General features: G+C 43.7%; 1 protein-coding gene across 1 annotated transcript in view; it reads left to right on the forward strand.

The window, feature by feature from the left end:
* The window catches only part of Majin (membrane anchored junction protein), a 39033-nt gene that overhangs the window by 10150 nt on the left and 9006 nt on the right, over positions 1-19877 (forward strand). The window contains exons 2-7 of the mRNA XM_021152160.1: positions 278-394; positions 10742-10787; positions 16588-16663; positions 17105-17230; positions 18000-18031; positions 18302-18399. Coding sequence (XP_021007819.1) covers positions 294-394; positions 10742-10787; positions 16588-16663; positions 17105-17230; positions 18000-18031; positions 18302-18399 — 479 coding nt within the window. The 5' untranslated portion in view covers positions 278-293. The remainder of the gene's footprint in view (positions 1-277; positions 395-10741; positions 10788-16587; positions 16664-17104; positions 17231-17999; positions 18032-18301; positions 18400-19877) is intronic.

Genomic DNA, 19877 nt, shown 5'->3' on the forward strand with positions numbered 1-19877 from the left:
CTATAGCATGTATCCTCACTATAGCATGTATCCTCACTATAGCATGTATCCTCACTATAGCATGTATCCTCACTATAGCATGTATCCTCACTATATGGGTAAGAGAATGGTCCACGTAATCAACAGCTGTGCTGAGTGAGCCTGGTTCATGGCCACTGATATTATGTTGAACATTTTACCCCTGAAGAGATGCTGTGAATTAAATAGGCTTCCTTTCCTATATTTAAGGAGCCATCTTTAGCTTATTACTGATTAATATTTCTACTTTTTTTTTTAGGCTGCCATCAAAAACAATGAGTTTAAAACCATTCACCTACCCGTTTCCAGAGACAAGGTTCCTTCATGCAGGATCCAACGTGTATAAGTTCAAAATCAGATATGGCAACAGTATCAGGTAATTGGAAAGATAGGGACAGAGCTCATGCAAGCACATGCACCTGCGTTCCCCCAGGTCATCCTCTCTCTGCCTCCCTCAGTGCAGAGAAGTGACTGCACCAGCGCCTGGCCACCAGGCTCTTTCCCGGGTACTTAGGATTCATTATGTTTGCTGTTGATACAATTTCCTAAATTAGGGACAATATACCTGTGAGGAGATATTTCTCAGAATTATTTCTGCTTGGCCTCATATGAAAACATACATACATACATACATACATACATACATACATACATACATAAAACTGTAAATAGCCTGGAGAAATTATTTGTCAGTTAAAGAGCACTGATGTCTCTTCCAGATGCTGCTTCTGTTCCCTGAACTTCTGTGCTGGTTTCTCCTGTAACTTTACTTGTTGTGGCTCTGATGCCTTCTAGTCTAGCCTCCACAGGCGCCACATGCATGTAGTACACAGACAGACATACAGGCTCTATCTATCTATCTATCTATCTATATATCTATCTATGAAATAAAACAGGGGCTGGAGAGATGGCTCAGCAGTGTGTATTACTCTCCCAAAGGACCTGAATAAGGTAAGATTCTCAGAACCCAAGTCAAGTGACTTACAACTGCCTATGACTCTGGCTCCAGGGGATATGACACCTGGTGCCTCTGAGGGAACCCGCACACAACCATATACCCACATATCCATACACTTACACATTCATACACATCCACACACATCCATACATATGCACACACATCCATACATATGCACACACATATCCATGCACCCATACCCATACATATCCATATACCCACATATCCATACACTTACACATTCATACACATCCACACACATCCATACATATGCACACACATCTATACACCTATATATACACACACATATCCATGCACCCATACATATCCATATACACACATATCCATTCACACACTTCCAGACACCTATCTACACACACACACACATCCATACATATACACTCACATGGACACACATATATACATGATTAAAAATAAATATTTCAGAGACTTGTGGATCTCTATGAGATCGAGGTCAGTGTGGTCTGAGGAACCAGTTCTAGCTAGCTAAGGCTACATAGTGAAACCCTGTCTCAAAAATAAATACATGTAATTAATTAATTAAAAAACAGGGGAAAAATCCAGAATGCCCCGTTTCAGCACTTGTATTCAGGCGGACCCTGGAGTTCTAGGCAGAGCTCTTTGACAGAAGGTAAAGTATGCAAGCTGAAAAGAAGGAAACTATCTTGACTTGAAGAGGAGATAATCATATTCACAGAAAGCCTTTAAGGACACAGACGCATGCAAATATATCCACCCAAACACACACGTACACACAAATTATTAAATAACAGGAATTAAAAAAAACAATTCCCTTTAAAATAATGTTAAAAGCATCAAAGTACAATAAATTGTACCTTGAAAATTATAAATCATTGCTGAAAGAGATTAAAACTTCATTCATTTTGCTTATGGTTTTGCTTTGAGATGGGTCTTGATGTGCAGCCATGATCTCCAACTTATGGTCTTGTATGATGCTGGGATCAGAAGTCTACACCACCACACTAGGCTTTTTAAACATGTTCTATCAGATGAAGTCCTGGTCTATGGCTGGCGTTTTGCATGTGGATCGCCATGGGATTCCTTGGAACTTGAGTCACAGTCAGTTGTGAGATGCCTGACATGAGAGCTTGGAACTGCTGAGCAGATACAATGTGTCAGGGAAATTCCAGGCACTTCATTAAAAATGAAGAAGAACCCAGACACATGCTGGTAATCATAGCACTGAGGAGATGGAGGTGGGGAGTCAGGTGTTCAAAGCCAGCCTGGGGTATGCGAGATTCTGTCTCAAAACAAGCAAGCAAGCCAGCAAACAATACGTCAGTTCTATAAATGAGCAAATTTTCTTTTGGGCTTGGATTTAATTTTGGATTTGGCATTGGTTTACTAAGACACCAAAGAAACAAGCAGCAAAAGAAATAATAAATTGGAATTTATTTTTTAATTATTTAAAGAGATTTTTGAGACAGAGTTTCACTCTGTAGCCCTGATTGGCCTGGAACTCTATATAGACTAGACCAGCTTTGAATGGATAGAGCTTCCCCTGCCTCTGCCTCCCCAGTTCTGGGATTAAAGGTCTCTGTCACCACTTCTGGCTATTTAATTTTTTAAAATTGTCAAAGGTTATTTTAACAATAGTGATGGAGAAAGTATTTACAAATCACGCATCTTTGAGGTTTTTAATGTCCAGAATGTAATAAGAAGCGCCAAGAGGTTGGCGAGAAGGCTCTGTGGTTAAGAGTACTTACTGCTCTTGCAGAGGATTGGGCTTCAGTTCCCAGCACCTAGATCAGGTGGCTCACAATCACCTAGAAGTCCAGTTCCCAGGGATGCGACACTTTGTGGCCTCCTAGGACATGTACACACGTGATATACAGAAACTCATACATTTACATTTCTACAAATCTCATTAATGTCCAGCTTAATAGAAGAGCCCTAGAGTATTGGAGGCTGGAGAGGTGGCTCAGTGGTTAAAAGGGCTTGATGCACAGTTATGAGAAGCAGAGTTCAAATTCTAGCACTCACAAAAGAGCTGGGATTCACATGAGTGCCTGTAACTCCAGCTCTGAGGGATCTGACACTCTTCTCTGGTCTTTGCATATGCACAAGCAGATGTGACCTCATATATGTATACCTACACTCATGCAAACTCTTACAAAATAAAATCTTCAAAAATAAACAGCACTAGAATATTGTATCTGCTTGGACATTCAGTCTTGAAAATATTTTGGTTTGGGGATGATATGAGAGAAAGTCCAGTTCATATAGATCTGTACTGGGGAAAGGTAGGAATATATTAATAGCCCTTTCAGGTTACTATAGATATTCTCTTGACGCCATATAAATCTTACCTGGGCTGAAGGTTTAGCTCACTAGTAAAGCACTTAGCTAGAATGTAGTGGGTTCAATCTGTAGTACCATAAAACAGAAGCAAAAACTTGGACAAGTAGGAGTTTGGGGTTTTTACATGGCAGTTTAAGGTTAGCTGCATTGAAGATCTGAAATTATGATTACAGTTTTGAATCTACTACATTAAGATTCATTGGTTGCTTTCTCTTGTTTGAGGTTCTTTGTTTGTACAGCCCAAGCATCCTTGTGCTTCAGCTTCTTGAATGCTGGCTTGCAACTACCATCTCCAACTTTTGAGTTTCTGGATATGGGGGATTTTTGTTTTGTTTTGTTTTGTTTTGTTTTGTTTTGTTTTGTTTTGTTTTGTTTAGACAGAGTCTCATTGTGTAGCACTGGCTGTCCTAAAACTCATGATGTAGACCAGGCTGGCATTGAACTCACAGAAATCCACCTGCCTCTGCCTCCTGAGGACTGGGGTTAAAGACATGTGCCACTAAGCAGGGCCTGGGTTGTGTCTTGATGAATGTTTACTCAGCCTGATGTTAAAATATGAAGCGTTCCACTAGTCATCTGGACAATGTCGGTTCACTGACTTATATAGATTGTCCAAAGAATGACAGAATTCATTATATAATACCAAGTAATAGATGTTGGGGCTGGAGAGATGGCTCTGTGGTTGAGAGCACTGGCTGTTTTTAACCAAAGAACCTGGGTTCAATTCTCAGCACTCACATGGCAGCTCACAACTGTTTATAATTCCAGTTCCAGGGGATCTGACACCCCCCATACAGACATACATACAGGCAGAATACCAATGTACATAAAAACAAATTGTTTTTTATAAAATATTAAGTAATACTTGTTAATAGTGCTACCAGTCTTATCTGGGGAGTGTTTAAGTTATGAAAGCTATCAAAATCCACAGTGATGGATATAAGTTTCCAAATTTCAATCGTTTCCCTTGAAAACCCAAAACTTATTATTGACAACAAATATTGTCAGTTATTTTCCTTGATTGGACATGTCCCACCTTTCTAATTTTTTAGAAAATACAAGTATTTTTCCATAATGCTTCCTGTCTTACTGCATATTGTATTAGTTAGGGTTCTCTAGAGGGACAGAACTTATAGAATAAAATTTTAACCCAGTCATAAATATATCTAACATGATATAACTATTCCTTGCACAACTGTAGATGTATTACAAATTTTAGAATAGGTGACAATGTACCTTGAGTGACATTCTTTTAGTATTTCAAACTTAAAGATGATAACCACTGATAGTCTCTTTATTGATGTTTATTGCATGATAAAGAAATCAAAGAAAGAAAACACAAGTATCTACACAAACACTTATGTCAAGTTTAACCCTTGTTTCTGCAACTGATCCCATGGTCTTACCTGACATCTATAACTACTGTCTTTTACTACCCATTCTATATTTCCTCGGTCCTCAGCAAGCACCTCAGGAGGTCTTGGTTCTGTACTTAGAGGAATGGCCTATACCTTCATTTCTGAGGCGTCTAAGCCATTTGTCATCCTGCCTGGATTAGGCTGTTATAGTTTCCCGTTGAATTTCATCACAGAACATGCTAGCACCAAGGATCTTCTGCACTCAGACATAATCTCTCTTACCTCCATTGTGTAGAAGCAATCCAATTTCCCCTTGGTAATCTGAATCAATCACTGCACCTACCACTGTTATTTGTTTCTTAGCCTGATGGCTTAAGTGGCTGGGGGAAGTCTGAGCTTCAGATCAAAGGAATGTTTGGTTTTTGCTTCTGGCAGGAGTGCTCCCCCATTTGGAACCAAAATTTCTAGGCCAGAAGATTTCAAGGGCTCAGAAACGGGAAGCAAAAATTTCCTTGTGGATCACTAGAGTGATAGTGAGTGGAACTATTCCCTTTTCCACCCTTTAATTCCTGAACCTGGGGATCCTGGCTCTCTGAGAAATTATACCATATATTGGACACTGATTCAAAGTATAGCCTGCCTTCTGCAGAACCCTGCTGTAGCTCTCCAGGCTGGCACTTTAACTGTGTCTTCAAAGGGCAGGTCCATCTTTGTATTGGGCCAGCTGCTTCAGGTTGTTGGGGAACAGAAGACGAGTGGTTTCCATGATTGTGAGGCCACTGGTGAACATCTCTGCCTGTGAAATGAGTTCCTGTGCCAGAAACAATGTTATATGGAGTAATAGAATGGTAGATGAGGCACTCTGTAAGTCCATGGATGGTGGTTGTGCCAGAAGCTCCACATGCAGGAAAGACAAATCCATAACCAGAATAAGTATCCACTGCAGTGAGGACAAAACATGGTCCTTCAAGCCGGGCGTGGTGGCGCATGCCTTTAATCCCAGCACTTGGGAGGTAGAGGCAGGCGGATTTCTGAGTTCGAGGCCAGCCTGGTCTACAAAGTGAGTTCCAGGACAGCCAGGGCTACACAGAAAAACCCTGTCTCAAAGACAAACAAACAAAAAACCAAGCCAAACCAAACCAAAACAAAAAAACATTGTCTTTCCATGGAGGAAGTGGCTTAATGTAGTCAGCCTGCCACCGGTTGCTGACTGGTCACCCTGGGAAATGGTGCCAGATCTGAGACTCAGTGTTGGTATTTGGCAGATCTGGTACTCAGAAGCAACTTTAAGCAGGCCAGCCTTGTTGAGTGGAAGTCCATGTTGTCAGGCTTATGCATAACTCCCATCTCTGCCACCATGGCTCCTTTGTTCATGGGATTGGGCAACAGTAGGGATGCTTGGAAAGGAAAGGGAGAGGCTGGCTGTCCGCAGAACAGATCTTCCTGTCTACTTGATTATTAAATACCTCTGCTGAAGCCACCTTTGGATCAGCATTTACATACGACACAAGTATTCACTGCTTTGCCCATTTAGAGAGATCTAGTCACATACTTCTTCCCCAGATTCATTTCTCACCAATTTTCCAATCATGTTTTTTTTCAAGTCCCTGACAATCAAGCCAACTCACTGGCTACAGTCCATGAATCAGAACAATTGTACTTGTGGTCATTTTTCCTTTCAAGCAAAATATATGACCATGTGCACTGCTTGAAGTTCTACCCGTTCTAAAGATTCCCCTTTGCTAGTTTCTCAGGGCTGTCCCACAAAGGGGTTGTAACGCTGCTGCTGTCCAGGCCCAGGTGGTGTCTGTATAACGTGCAGAACCCTAAGTAAACCAAGTTCAGGACATATCTTAGCCACAAGCTTTTCTACCCAGCCTTTTTGCTCCTGAAATAATGTCTCTGAGACCTGATTATTTATGAATAAATGCCTAGGCCATAAGCTTTGACTTGTTCCCCAACTAGCTTGTAACTTCTATAACTCATTTATTCTAGTCTACATCTACCACATAGCTAGTTGCCTCTCCTCAGTTTCATTTGTCTGGCTCCTCTGAGTCTGGGGCAAAATCTCCTACTCTTGACTCTTTCCCAGAATTCCTATCTCTCTCTGCCAGATGTCCCATCTTCTAATCTTGCCTCAGCTCATTGGCCATCAACTTTGTGTTGACAGGTGATGCACAGGCACAGTGCACAGAGATTGTCTCTGCACATACCCCATAGGGCTATGGATGCAGGCTTGAAAGCACTTGGCATTATAATGGGAGTGGAAACCATAGGCATTTGGATAAAGTCTCCATGTAACTTGCTTGTGCATTCAAGACCTGCTTGGCTGGTGAGATGGCTCAGTGGGTAAGAGCACCCGACTGCTCTTCCAAAGGTCCAGAGTTCAAATCCCAGCAACCACATGGTGGCTCACAACCATCCGTAACAAGATCTGGCGCCCTCTTCTGGAGTGTCTGAAGACAGCTACAGTATACTTACATATAATAAATAAATAAATCTTTAAAAAAAAAAAAAGACCTGCTTGGGCCCAATCATGTCTGTACCATTTTTATTTGATAATGGATTGCGGCTATGCACATTCTACTTCATGACTTGATGGATTAAATTAATACCCAGCTCATGGTGAGCAGCTCAGGTCACATGGTAATGTGGTGGCCCATTGTCAAATGTTCAGTTTTTACTGGGGTCCAATAGCAGGCCAAGAGCTCTCTTTCAAAGTTGTCCACAGATGATGGTAGAGCCTTGCTCCAAAATCCCAAAGGCTCCAAACAGTATCCCTCTCTGTCACTGACTCCTCAAGTACTATCAAGTCTGCTAGATCATATGATCCAAGTGGTAAAGCAGACTGCACAGCAGCCTGGACATGTTGAAGAGCCTTCTCCTTTTCTAGGCCCCACTCAAAGCTAGCAGCTTTTCAAGTCACTTGATAAACTGGCTGGAGTAACACCCAAGTGAGGAACATGTTGTCTTCAGAATCCAAACAGGCCCTCTAAACATGTTCCCCACCCCCCCTTGGCAGTAGGAAGAGCCAGGTACAATAACCTATCTCTCACTTTAGAAGGAATATCTATCTCTGCACGTCCTACACCACTGAAATCCCAAGAATTTGATTGAGATAGAAGGCCTTTGAATTTTGGTTTGATTTATTTTCTATCCTCTGATGCACATGTGTGTTACCAACAAGTCCAAAGTGGTTGCTACCACTTGCTCACTTGGTTGAATCAGCATAATGTCAGCAACATAGTGGACCAATGTGATATTTTGTGAAAGATTCAGGCCATCAAGATATTTTCTGAGTTACATCATTAGGCTCAAAAGTTAATAAAATGTTTGCAGTAAAACTGTAAAAGTATACTGCTGGCCTTGCCAACCAAAAGTAAATTACTTCTGGTGGTCCTTATGGACAGGTACTGAGAAAAGGGCATTTGCTAGATCAATAGCTGCATACCATGTACCAGGAGATGTGTTAATGTGTTAAAGTAAGAACACCACATCTGCACACCAGCTGCAATTGGAGTCACTACTTGGTTGAGTTTTCGATTGTCAGCTCTCATTCTTCATGATCCATGTGTCTTTTGTACTGGCCAAACAGGAGAGTTAAAGGGAGATGTGGTGACAACCACCAACCACCCTTGCATCCTTCAAGCCCTCGATGGTTTCTACAATTCCTCCAGGAATACAATACTGCTTTTGATTCACAATTTTCCCTGATAGAGGCAACTCTAAAGGCTTCCATTTAGCCTTTCCAACCATAGTAGATCACTCCATAGGTCAGGGAATCTAAGTATATCTGTCCCAGTTATACATTCTGAAACTGAGGAAATGACCACATGACGAGCATGGGAACTCACTGAACCTACTGTGAGCTGGACTTCAGTCAAAACTCTATAAATCACATGGCCCCCATAAACATGTAGTTTAACTGAAGGTCTGGATGTCTCATAGAGTCTCCCAGAAGCAGCATCAGTTCAGAACCAGTACCTAACAGACCCCAGAATATCTGATTGCTTCCCTTCCCCCAATGTATAGTACTATACCCTTTTAAAAGGCTGTGTGTCCCTCTGGGGAAGGACTAGAGAAAGGTTAACAGTAAAACTCAGGAATTTATCAAGGTCCTTCCACGGGGGGGGGGGGGGGGACCTGGTTGTGGTTTCATTTAAGGGATTCTAGGTCTGCAAACTGGCAGAAATTGGTTCACAGCCCAAGATTCCCTTTGCTACCATCCATTTGTTTGAGAATTTTTCCACTTACACAGATCAAACAAAACATGCAGTAGGCTTCTTATCTATTTCATGCCTGGAAACACCATGCTTAATTAGCCCATACCAAAGGTCCATGTGAGTCATGCCACCAAAATCACTTTGTGCTGTGCTTATGGGTATAGCCATTCTGGACAGTGTTTAGGCAATTCAGTGCTGCCTCAGGGCCCCTGCTACTTTGGGGCCCAAATAAATTCGCTACATTCAATTCAACCAACTAAGCAGCAGCGTCTCGAACCCAAAGGTCTGACACAAGGAAAAGGGCAACAACAAAGCTCTTCTGATGTGCTGGTGCCCATCTGACAGAATTAGTGAAGGGCTGCCTTTCTGGCCTTCCCACTATGGACCATCAGGTTTTACACAGCATATCCACTTTAGCATTGTAGACTCCCTATGCCATGCATCCCTTCATCAACACTAAACCAAGGATATCAGGCATCTCCAGCTCCTTTTCAGTAGGCCATCTTTTGAGAAATATTTCAGCCAACCATTCAAGCAAAATCTTTGACATCTGTACAAGCTTACATATTAAACCTAGATTCTGCATTCAGTGGGCCTATATCAATAAACTCAGCCTGATTCGGTTTTATGTTCTCCTACACCCTTGAAATCTATTCCCACACATATTCTCCAGGCTTTGGCTTGGTTGAATTAGCAAACTCATTAAGCTCCTTAGTAGTGTAGTGAGTTTCCTCGTGGACTACACTTTCTTTCTTTTCATTTTCTTTTACTTCTTTTCCTTTCTGGACAAGGTTTCTCTGTGTAGCTTTGGCTGTCCTGGAACTCACTCTGTAGTTTAGGTTGGCCTCGAACTCACAGAGATCCTCCTGTCTCTGCCTCTCACGTGCTGGGATTGAAGGCTTGTACCAGCATGCCCAGCTTACTCCATAGGTCAGGGAATCTAAGTATATCTGTCCCAGTTATACATTCTGAAACTGAGGAAATAACCAACCCTCTAAGAGCCTGCATAGCCTTGAGTCTGGTTGTAGGTCTAGAGACAGCTATTGGTGGGCCCTGAGGATCATTAGTAGTGTCTAGCATTTCCTTCAGGGAAAGTGAAGGATTGATTTCCTCAGTCAGCAGTGGTAGAGGACGGAGTACATCTACTGCAGGTGGAGAGACTATTCGTCAGGTGAGATTAAACTCGGATCTGAGGGTTCAAAGTTCTCAGTTTCAATAGGGTTCTCCCACACATAGCCATCTCAAATTATAGTATCCCATTCCCTAACCAGTAAGTGCCCTTAGCTTAACTGTTGATACCTTCCAAACTAGGACCTGAATTTTTGCTGTAATTCAGCCAACTCCATAGGTAAGGCTTTTGTTTGATTTTCCACAACTGAGTTCTGTGGCTCCAGGGAAGAAGATACACTCACAATTTTAATCCAGCAGAGACAGGAAGATCTCTGTGAGACTGAGGCCAGTCTGGTCTACAGAGTGAGTTCCAGGATGGCCAGGGCTACACAGAGAAACCCTGTCTCAAAAAACAAACAAACAAAAACGTATTCAAAAAAATTAGATAAACTCTGTCTCAAAAACATATGTGTATATATATATGTATATAATTTATTAACTATATATGGTCTTATATATACATATATATAACCTAAAAACTTTTCAACCATTACAGCAGAAATATAAGATCTTGCAAGTTTTACAGAGAAGACTTTGGGGGGCAACCTTGTACCAATTCTCAAACACACTGTGTAAGGTGAGCACTGGGTCAACCACAGACTGTAATATATTGTGTTTCAGATACTAGACAGGACTTGCTTTCTTACGGTACTTCTCTGTTTCCCTTCTAGCGGAGAAGAAAGAGAGGATAAGGGAGTCATCATCCAGGAGCTGGAGGTAGGAGGAAAATGAAGCAACTTCACTCCTGAAGTTGAGGATGAATCACACCCAGACTTCTTTTTGTTGGTGGTGGTAGTGGTTGTTTTGTTGAGACAGGGTTTCTCTGTATAGCCCTGGCTCTCCTGGTACTCACTCTGTAGACCAGGCTGGGCTCTAACTCAGAAATCCGCCTGCCTCTGAGTGATGGGCTTAAAAGCATGTGCCAGCCGGATGGTAGTGGCACACGCCTTTGATCCCAGCACTCGGGAGGCAGAGGCAGGCGGATTCCTGAGTTCGAGGCCAGCCTGGTCTACAGAGTGAGTTCCAAGAGAGCCAAGGCTACACAGAGAAACCCTGTCTCGAAAAACCAAAAAAAAAAAAAAAAGCATGTGCCACCACTGCCGAGCTTCAGACGCAGACTTCTATTATTTCCTACAAACCAAGTCACAAACCCCACCTGATAAATTGGTATCTCCATGCAAAGAAGCCACGATTTTTCCAGGAAAATTTAAAGCCCATGTCCTTTTTCAATTCTCACTAAAGTATGAGTGCCTTTGAGACCCGTTGTTGTTTCCACTGGGGTTCCCAGACAGGGCAGCTCTGTTGTGGCAGTTGGCACAAAGAAGCTTCCGGAGACTGCTGCCTGCCAGGGCTCCAGGAATGCCACCACCCCAACCACCGCCTGGCGTTTGACGTTCAGGAAACTGGGCAGTAAATACATTGACAAGTGCCTGTGTCTTCATTTTAATTGGAAACATTTGCCATCATTTTGTTCCAAGTTCATGTTCATTCCTTTTCTACACAGCTCTGCTGTTAGAGATTTCCAGAAAGAAGGCTGAGCAGGGAGAGAGCTTTGTAAACTGGTGAAAGAAAGCATTGGGCTAGCAGTTGGGGTTCTGGGGGCCTGGCCCCGTATTAAAGTCTGTTCTTTCACCTGTGAAAAGAGGTTAATCCGTTTCCAAGATTATGGTGTGGATTTCAAATAGATGTGTCCAATGCTGGGTACACATATAGGTTAGAAAACATTTGCATACATTTATGTGCATATTAAAGTTTGCAAACTGCTCTTTTGTTTGTTTGGCTTGGTTTTAACTTATTTTGGACACGGGGGTCTCACTATATATTCCTGCCTGGCCTGAAACTTGTGTAGATAAGTCTTGCTTTGAACTTTCAGAGATCCTTCTGCCACTGCCACCCAAGTCTGGGATTATAGGTTTGAGCCTCTACTATCGGTCCTTTGTGTGCATTTGTGTGTGTGTGAGAGTGTGTGTGTGTTTCATTTTTGCAGTGAGTTCTTTTATCCTAGGCTGGTGTGTATAGCTGAGGATGTCCTTGAATTTCTGATCCTCCTGCCTGGAATTAGAGGTGTATGTTATCACACACACACACACACACACACACACACATACATCTGGTTTATACAGTGCTGGAATTAAACCCAGGACTTCATGCATACTAAGTAATGACTCTGCCATCCATCTAAGTTGCATCTCAACTCTTTTGTTTATTTGTTTTGTTTTGCTTTTTTTTTTTTGATTTTTAATATTTTTATTACATATTTTCCTCAATTACATTTCCAATGCTATCCCAAAAGTCCCCCATAGCGCCCCCCACTTCCCTACCCACCCATTCCCATTCTTTTGGCCCTGGCATTCCCCTATATTGGGGCATATAAAGTTTGCAAGTCCAATGGGCCTCTCTTTCCATTGATGGCCGACTAGGCCATCTTTCGATACATATGCAGCTAGAGACAAGAGCTCCGGGGTTCTGGTTAGTACATCATGTTGTTCCAACAATAGGGTTGCAGATCCCTTTAGCTCCTTGGGTACTTTCTCCAGCTCCTCCATTGGGGGCCCTGTGATACATCCAATAGCTGACTGTGAACATCCACTCCTGTGTTTGCTAGGCCCCGGCATCGTCTCACAAGAGACAGCTATATTTGGGTCCTTTCAGCAAAATTGTTTTGCTTTTTTATTGTTTGTTGTTTTGAGATAGGATTTCTTTGTGTGTCACCCTGGCTGCCCTGTAAATCACTCTGTAGACTAGGCTGGTGTGAAATTCACAGAAATCTGCCTGCCTCAGCCTCCCAAGTGCTGGGATTAAAGGCATATGCTACCACTGCCCAGCTTCCAATTCTTTTCTTCTTTTATTTTTGTTTACTTATTTTACATGTATGGGTACTTTGCCTGCATATATATCTTTGTACCCCATGTATATCAGATGTCTAAAAAGGCCAAAAAGTGGGTATTGAATCCCTTGGGACTAGAGTTACAGATGGTTGTGAGCCACCACATAGGTGTTGGGAATTGAACTCTGACCCTCTGGAAAAGCAGTCAGTGCTCTGAACCATCTCTCCAGCCTCTTTTCTTGGTTTTTGAAACAAGCTCTTGTTTGGTAGTAACCCTTGATAGACTGTTGCTTGTCATGAAGCCCAGACATACCTGGAACTAATGGCAATCCTCCTGCTTCAGCTTTCCAAGTGCTGGAAACATGTCTGGGTCCAAAGTATTTAAAAAAATTTTTTGAGACAAGATCTCATTTTGATCCTCAGGTTGGCCCTGAATTCATACTCCTCCTCCTGCCTTAGCCTCCCTCGTGTGATTACAAGCATGTGCCACCAGACCTAGCAGTAAATACTTTTTATGTTTTCTTTTCATTTTATTTATTCATATTATATGTGTAGATGTTTTACCTACATGCATGTCTGTGTACCATATGCCAAGTGCTTGTGGAAGGCAGAAGAGGATGTTGGGTCCTCGGAACTAGAGTTCCTGGTTTTGAGCAGCCATGTGGGTGCTGAAATCAAATCAGAGTCCTCTAGTAGAACAGCCCTTGCCACTGAGCCATCTCTAGTGAGGATTCTAGAGTCTTGATTTCTTTAAAAACAACAGGAATATTATAAGAATGTGCTTTCATTTTAATCCCAGGTGTAGGGATGTGGCGCTGCTTCAGACTGACCACAAAGCCGACCATGATCTGCCTCCTGCTCTAGCAGAAGTGTGGTTTTGTTAGCTGCAGATGGTGTGGTGTTTGGAATTTTGGGAACTCTTCAGAGGGTATTTAATGCTGAGCCCCATCGGTAGGGTTGATGGTTGTCGGTCCTTTAGGGAGGGTGGCTGTGCTTTATTAGTGGTCGTGCTCAAGAAGACACAAGGGGAAAGAAATTAGATTCAGGGGTCACTCTCCCTCTCCCTCTCTCCCCTCTCTCCTTCTTTCTCTCCTATCTAGTGATGCTCGGGGAAACCAGGGGGGATAAAGAGTAGGAAAAAGAAGAAGAAGAACCCACAGAGTAGCAGAGAAGCTACAGCCATGTCTGAATCCCTACGTGTTCTCATCCATTCCTTATTAGTTTCAGGGACAAAATATTAATCATTCTGTTTTATTCGTTTTGAAAATATGAACTGAGAAGTAATGTAGTCTAATTATCCAAAATACCAGTTCTAGAAGCTGTAAAAATGCCTACGAAAACATGAGTGCCTGAGTTCAGATCCAAAGCAGCCATAACAGCTGAGCTCAGCACTGAAACCCCAGTGCTACGGCAGCAGAGACATTGGATCCCTGGAGCTCACCAAACCATGGGCTCAGCATCAGTGAGCAACCCTGTCTCCAAAACTAAAGTAGAGGGATGGGGAAGACATCCAGTGTTGATCTATGGGCCCCTTTATATGTGCACACAGGTTCATATGGACACATGCACATACCCACAGAACACACGTGTACACCAAAAAAATGCCATCGTAGTAGATAGTAGCTACCATTGTAAGCAATACATGGTGCTAGTATGGCAGATACAACAACAAATGACAGTTTGTTTCCTGGAGACCAAACTTGAGGAAAACGAAGCCTACAAAAGTAAAATTACAAAAGTTGGAACCAAAACTCAGAATGTTTTCCATAGAAAATAAGTGGGCTTGGGCTAGGGACTTAGTTCAGTGGAGAACACGTGCGCGACACACAAGCCCATGGGTTCAGTCACAGTACCCACTTCTCCCTAAAAAAGGTCATAGAAAAAAACCTTAAATGCATCAATTAATGTGTGTGTGTGTGTGTGTGTGTGTGTGCGCGCACGCGCATGCGCACATGCTTATGCACCACAACTCATATGTGGAAGTCAAAGGACAGCTTGTAAGAATTGGTTCTCTCCTACCATATGGGTTTCAAAGATTAAACTCAGACTCTCAAACCCAGTAACGGACTTTTCTCCACTGAGCCAGCCTGCAGTCCAAGCAGTGATTTTATAATGCCAAATTATTTCGACTCCTCAAGATTAATTATGGACTAATTAACAGTTAAAGCAAGACTTTTTGACTTGAGCAAAAGCAGAGTAACTATATGCCAATAAGTATTGTCAGTATCGTTTACTCATCTCATGTTAAGGGCCTGTGTGCTCTGTTCCGTTCCTCGGGATGCAAACAATATTGTTGAATAGAGGCTCTGATAAAGCAGGTGGGTCGAGTGCTTCCCGCACCTTCCTTACCGTCTCTCAGCAGGGAAAATGGACCATGGATGTGGGATTCAGTGCAAGGCCTTGGGCTAAGTGTCTCAAGTTTGAGATAACAAATCATTGCTGCAGGGACAGCTCTCTGCAGGGCTGTACCTTCAAGGTAGAGCAGGTAGGATTTGGACGTGTGCTGGTGAAAGGACGCATTTCAAGCAGAAGGAACAGCAAAAATTCTTGAAGTGGAGGAGCAGAAGCAATGATCGGGAACCAGCGGTGGTTCAGTTTCACTGGAACTGAGGTGTGTGAGGCTCCCGCATGGGTCAGCAGGTAAAGGTGCTGCCTGCCAAGCCTGACATCGTGGGTTAGATTCCTAGGAACCACATGGTGGGATGCGAGGACTTCCGAAGGCTGCCCTCTGTAGCATGTGTGTGCCCCACCTCCACGTGTAGGGGCCTGTGTGCACACACTCATTTTATTTTATCACTGTGTTTTTATATGTCTGGGTGTTTTTGCCTGTGTGTGTCTGTGCACTATGCACACCTGGGCCTATGGAGGCCAGAAGAGGTGTTGTGTCCTCCACTAGAGTTAGAGATGGTTGTGAGCCACCATGTGGGTGCTGGGAATTGAAACTGGATCCTGTGAAAGATTAGTCACTGCTCTTAACCACTGAGTCATCTCTCCAGCCCCACCTATTTTTGTCTCTTTGTTTTTGAGACAGTGATCTCTCTTTTTAGTGATCCCTCCAGCCCCTCTCAAACTTTTTTAATTGAAAAAATTATATACATATGGATATAGTGGCTGATGTCCATAGTGGTGGATCTCTGTGAGCTGGAGGCCCACCTTGTCTACATAGTGAGTTGCAGGCCAGCCAGGGCGATGCAGTGAGACCCTGACTCAAAACAACAACAACAATAAGCAATAACTAACAGAATATAGGTGTTTGGGGCTGGAGAGATGGCTCAGAGGTTAAGAGCACTGACTGCTCTTCCAGAGGTCCTGAGTTCAATTCCCAGCAATCACATGGTGGCTCACAACCATCTATAGTGTGACCTGATGCCCTCTTCTGGTGTGTCTGAAGACAGCGACAGTGAACTCACATACATTAAATAAATAAATAAATCTTTAGGGCCAGGCGTGGTGGCACATGCCTTTAATCCCAGCACTTGGGAGGCAGAGGCAGGCGGATTTCTGAGTTTGAGGCCAGCCTGGTCTACAGAGTGAGTTCCAGGACAGCCAGGGCTACACAGAGAAACCCTGTCTTGATAAATAAATAAATAAATAAATAAATAAATAAATAAATCTAAAAGAAAGAAAGGAAGAAAGGAAGGAAGAAAGATGAGCTTTAAGAGTATTAAAATGATTTTAAATCTCTTTCAGGATTCTATCCGTGCAGTCTTGGCAAACATGGACAGCCTGCAGCCCTTTGTTACAGAACACTTCATTGTATTTCCCTGTATCCTTTCTTTCCTGGTCCTTTCCCACCCCTCTCTGAGAAAAGTGGAGTTTGAGGTTTAAGTTAGTTCCCGTCTGCTGTGGCCCAGGCTGGTCCACCATCCACCTTCCACATGCTAGGTTACAAGTGTAACCCTATGTAAAACACCATGCTTGTGAGATAGCTAGCCATGGCTGGTCTCACTCGGTAGCCATGGCTGTCCTTGGTACGTTGTCAAGGGTAGCATGAAGTCCACAGTAATCTTCCTGCTCAGTCTCCTGAGTGTATGCAACACCACCCCTGAATTTTCCTAGCTCTCCATGACACTACAGATTCAGATGGAAGCAGTGAGACCAAGGCTGTTTGGATGGTAGGCAGAGAAGGAGAGCTGGTGTCTCAGCCTTCACATAGTGACCGGACGCATGCTCGTCTCCTCCCTCAGTACCTTAGCACCATCCTCAGATAAAAGCAAGTGGGAGAGAGTTTCCCACCTGAAGTTTAAACATGGAGAAAGCACCCTGACCCCCTACCCATTTGTTTTTACTTTGTATATAGAGATGAAATGGTTTGCTGAAGACCTGCCTTGCGGTGAGTAGTGATGGGAAAGAGGGAGTTGACGGGCAGGGCTGTGAGCTGACCACCATGTAGCTGTCTGCCCAGCTGGGCTCTAAGCACACAGGACAGAGCCCTGGAGCATTTCCTTCAAGCTTAGTCCAGCACCCTGTGCATTAGGCACCATGCTATGTTATTTAATCTGCCCGCATCTCCTCCATTGTTAATGGTGAAGAGACAACTCATTTGTGGGAATACCTAGTGCATCTGGAGAGTAATTGCTCAGAGCCAGACACCCATGTAAACATTTAACTTCATTTTTGTTTGTGAGACGGGCACAAGAGCCTGAGTTTGAATCCCTGTTGCCTATGGCCACATACATGTACCTGTAACTCTGACCTTTGGCCAGGGAGGAGGGTGGTGGGTGTGCAGTTGGCAGAGATGGGCAGATTCTAGGAGCGCAGTGGTGGCTCAGTGCTGGCTGAGGTCCTGGTTTAGTGAGAGAGATACCGCCTCAAGGGAAAGAGATGGAGAGCAGAGGGCACCAGTTTGTCAGGTAGGAAACCGAATCCTCCTTTGAAGTACAACTTGAGTCAACTCCACTTCAGCGTAGGGGTAACAGTTGTTTTGGAGCAAGGTAAGGCAGAAGCTCAGTCGCTGGTTGTTCAGGAAAGTTGTACCAGGCGAAAAAGGAAAGGGCTCGGGCAGAAGGTTTATCTCAAGCCAGCTCTCAGAAATAAATAAAGTCCAGAAACGCAGGTAAAACAGTCTTGCTCCATTATGATGTTCAAACTTCCCATTACAGGAAAACCAGCAGATGGTGTTCCTCTTGAGTTGGTAAGTTTTGCTTTTTCTATACAGAAATGAGAAGTGTCTCTCTCAGCTCAGCAGTGCTGCTCTTGTCTCTTCTGCCTTTGTCCCTCAGGTCCCACTGACTAAATATGAGACCACGCGTCTCCCTTCATCTAGATTTCAGGGGCAATGTCTCTGGCAGAAGTGGAGATGTTGTGAGTGGTCTTTGGCAGGCAGTCCTCTGGGCTGGACCCTCTAAACTGTGAGCCACTCTAGCAGAAGAGGGGTGCCGGGAGTCTGGTTTCCTCTCTGTAGGTCCTAGCTGAGAAGGAAGCAGAAGAAGCCACAATGAGGAAATGGAAACGGAAACTCCTGGAGGAGCCCAGCTCCCCTAGCAGGCCGGGGCCACACAGGTCAGTGGTGGAGAGAGCTTTGCCACCTATTGCTGTTTGTTGAGTCTGCCCTTGAGCAGGGCCTGATCTGGAGGAGTCTTCAGTACCTTGCCCACCCTAGGGCCAAACTGAGGAAAGGAAGTAAGTCGGTATTTTCTATTTCATTTGAACAGTCTCTCAGCAAAGTAAGGTTGTTCTGTTCCTCGAGTTAGAGGTGGAACTGGAGTGGAGCTTGACCGAGTGCTCACCTAATGGGTGTGAGGCCCCCCCCCGGCATTAGAAAAGAAAAGTACAAAGGCTAGGAGAGCACCGTCATCTCTGTAGCCCCGAACTCAACATGGTGAGTGAGCACGTGTGGTACTATGCAATAGAAACCACAAACACAGCAACTCTCAGTGCTACACAGAAACAGGAGGCTGAAGAGAGAGCTGTGTTGGTGAAGTGCTTGCCATGCAGGCCTGAGGGCCTGAGCCCATGGGGCTGCCAGGCATGGTGGCAAGGGCTTATAGCTGCAGTGCTGGAGAGATGCAGGCAAGTGGACTCATCGGGCTCACTGGATAGCCAGCTTAGCCTACTTAGCAAGCTCCAGGCCAGTAAAAGACTCTGTCTCAAATAAAAAGGTGGACAGTACTTTGAGAGACAGCACTAGAGGTTGAACTTTGCCCTTCACATGGGTATGCACATGTGTGCATTCATACCCCGATACTTGCATACCTGTACATACATGATATATACATGCAAAGGACTTTGAAAAAATGAAAGTGAATAGAATAGAATTTGTTTTATCCCATGAACAATTGGCTAAAATGTAAATGTGTACAAGATACTGTCTGTGTGGTGGTACACTCGAAATCTCAGCATTCAGGAGGCAGAAGTGTAGAATCACTCACTGTAAGAGGCCAGTCAGGGAAGCCGGGCGTGGTGGCATGCGCCTTTAATTCCAGCACTCGAGAGGCAGAGGCAGGCGGATTTCTGAGTTCGAGGCCAGCCTGGTCTACAAAGTGAGTTCCAGGACAGCCAAAGCTATACAGAGAAACCCTGTCTCAAAAAAACCAACCAACAAACAAAAAATAACAAAACAAAAAAAACCCTTGTCTTAAAAACAAATGTAGTGTGCATGAATTGTTAGAGGGAATGTAAGCACATCCCAACATGCCGAAGTTGCTGCTGCAGAGGCTACTTGTGTTTCTTTGATCCTCTGTCAGTGGAAAAATTAGTCACAAAGACAATCTAGTCATTCTTGCCATCCCTGGGAGGCCACCTGGAATAATCCAAGGTGTGGTTTGCTTCCAGCCCAAGACACTTTCATGTCAGTGAAGGTAGGTTCCAAAGGGCTGACTCTGCTTTCTGGATGGACATACAGTGACAGGTAGGGAATGTGGAATGTGATCACATTTGAGGTGTAAAACTTGGTTTTATCTTATTTAACTGATTTTCCTACAGAGATGAGGCCCTATATCTCCCCTGGGTTTTGATGTACAACTGAACATTTCATAGTC

Source organism: Mus caroli, chromosome 19 (assembly GCF_900094665.2).
Source record: "Mus caroli chromosome 19, CAROLI_EIJ_v1.1, whole genome shotgun sequence".
NCBI classification, from domain to species: Eukaryota; Metazoa; Chordata; class Mammalia; order Rodentia; family Muridae; genus Mus; species Mus caroli.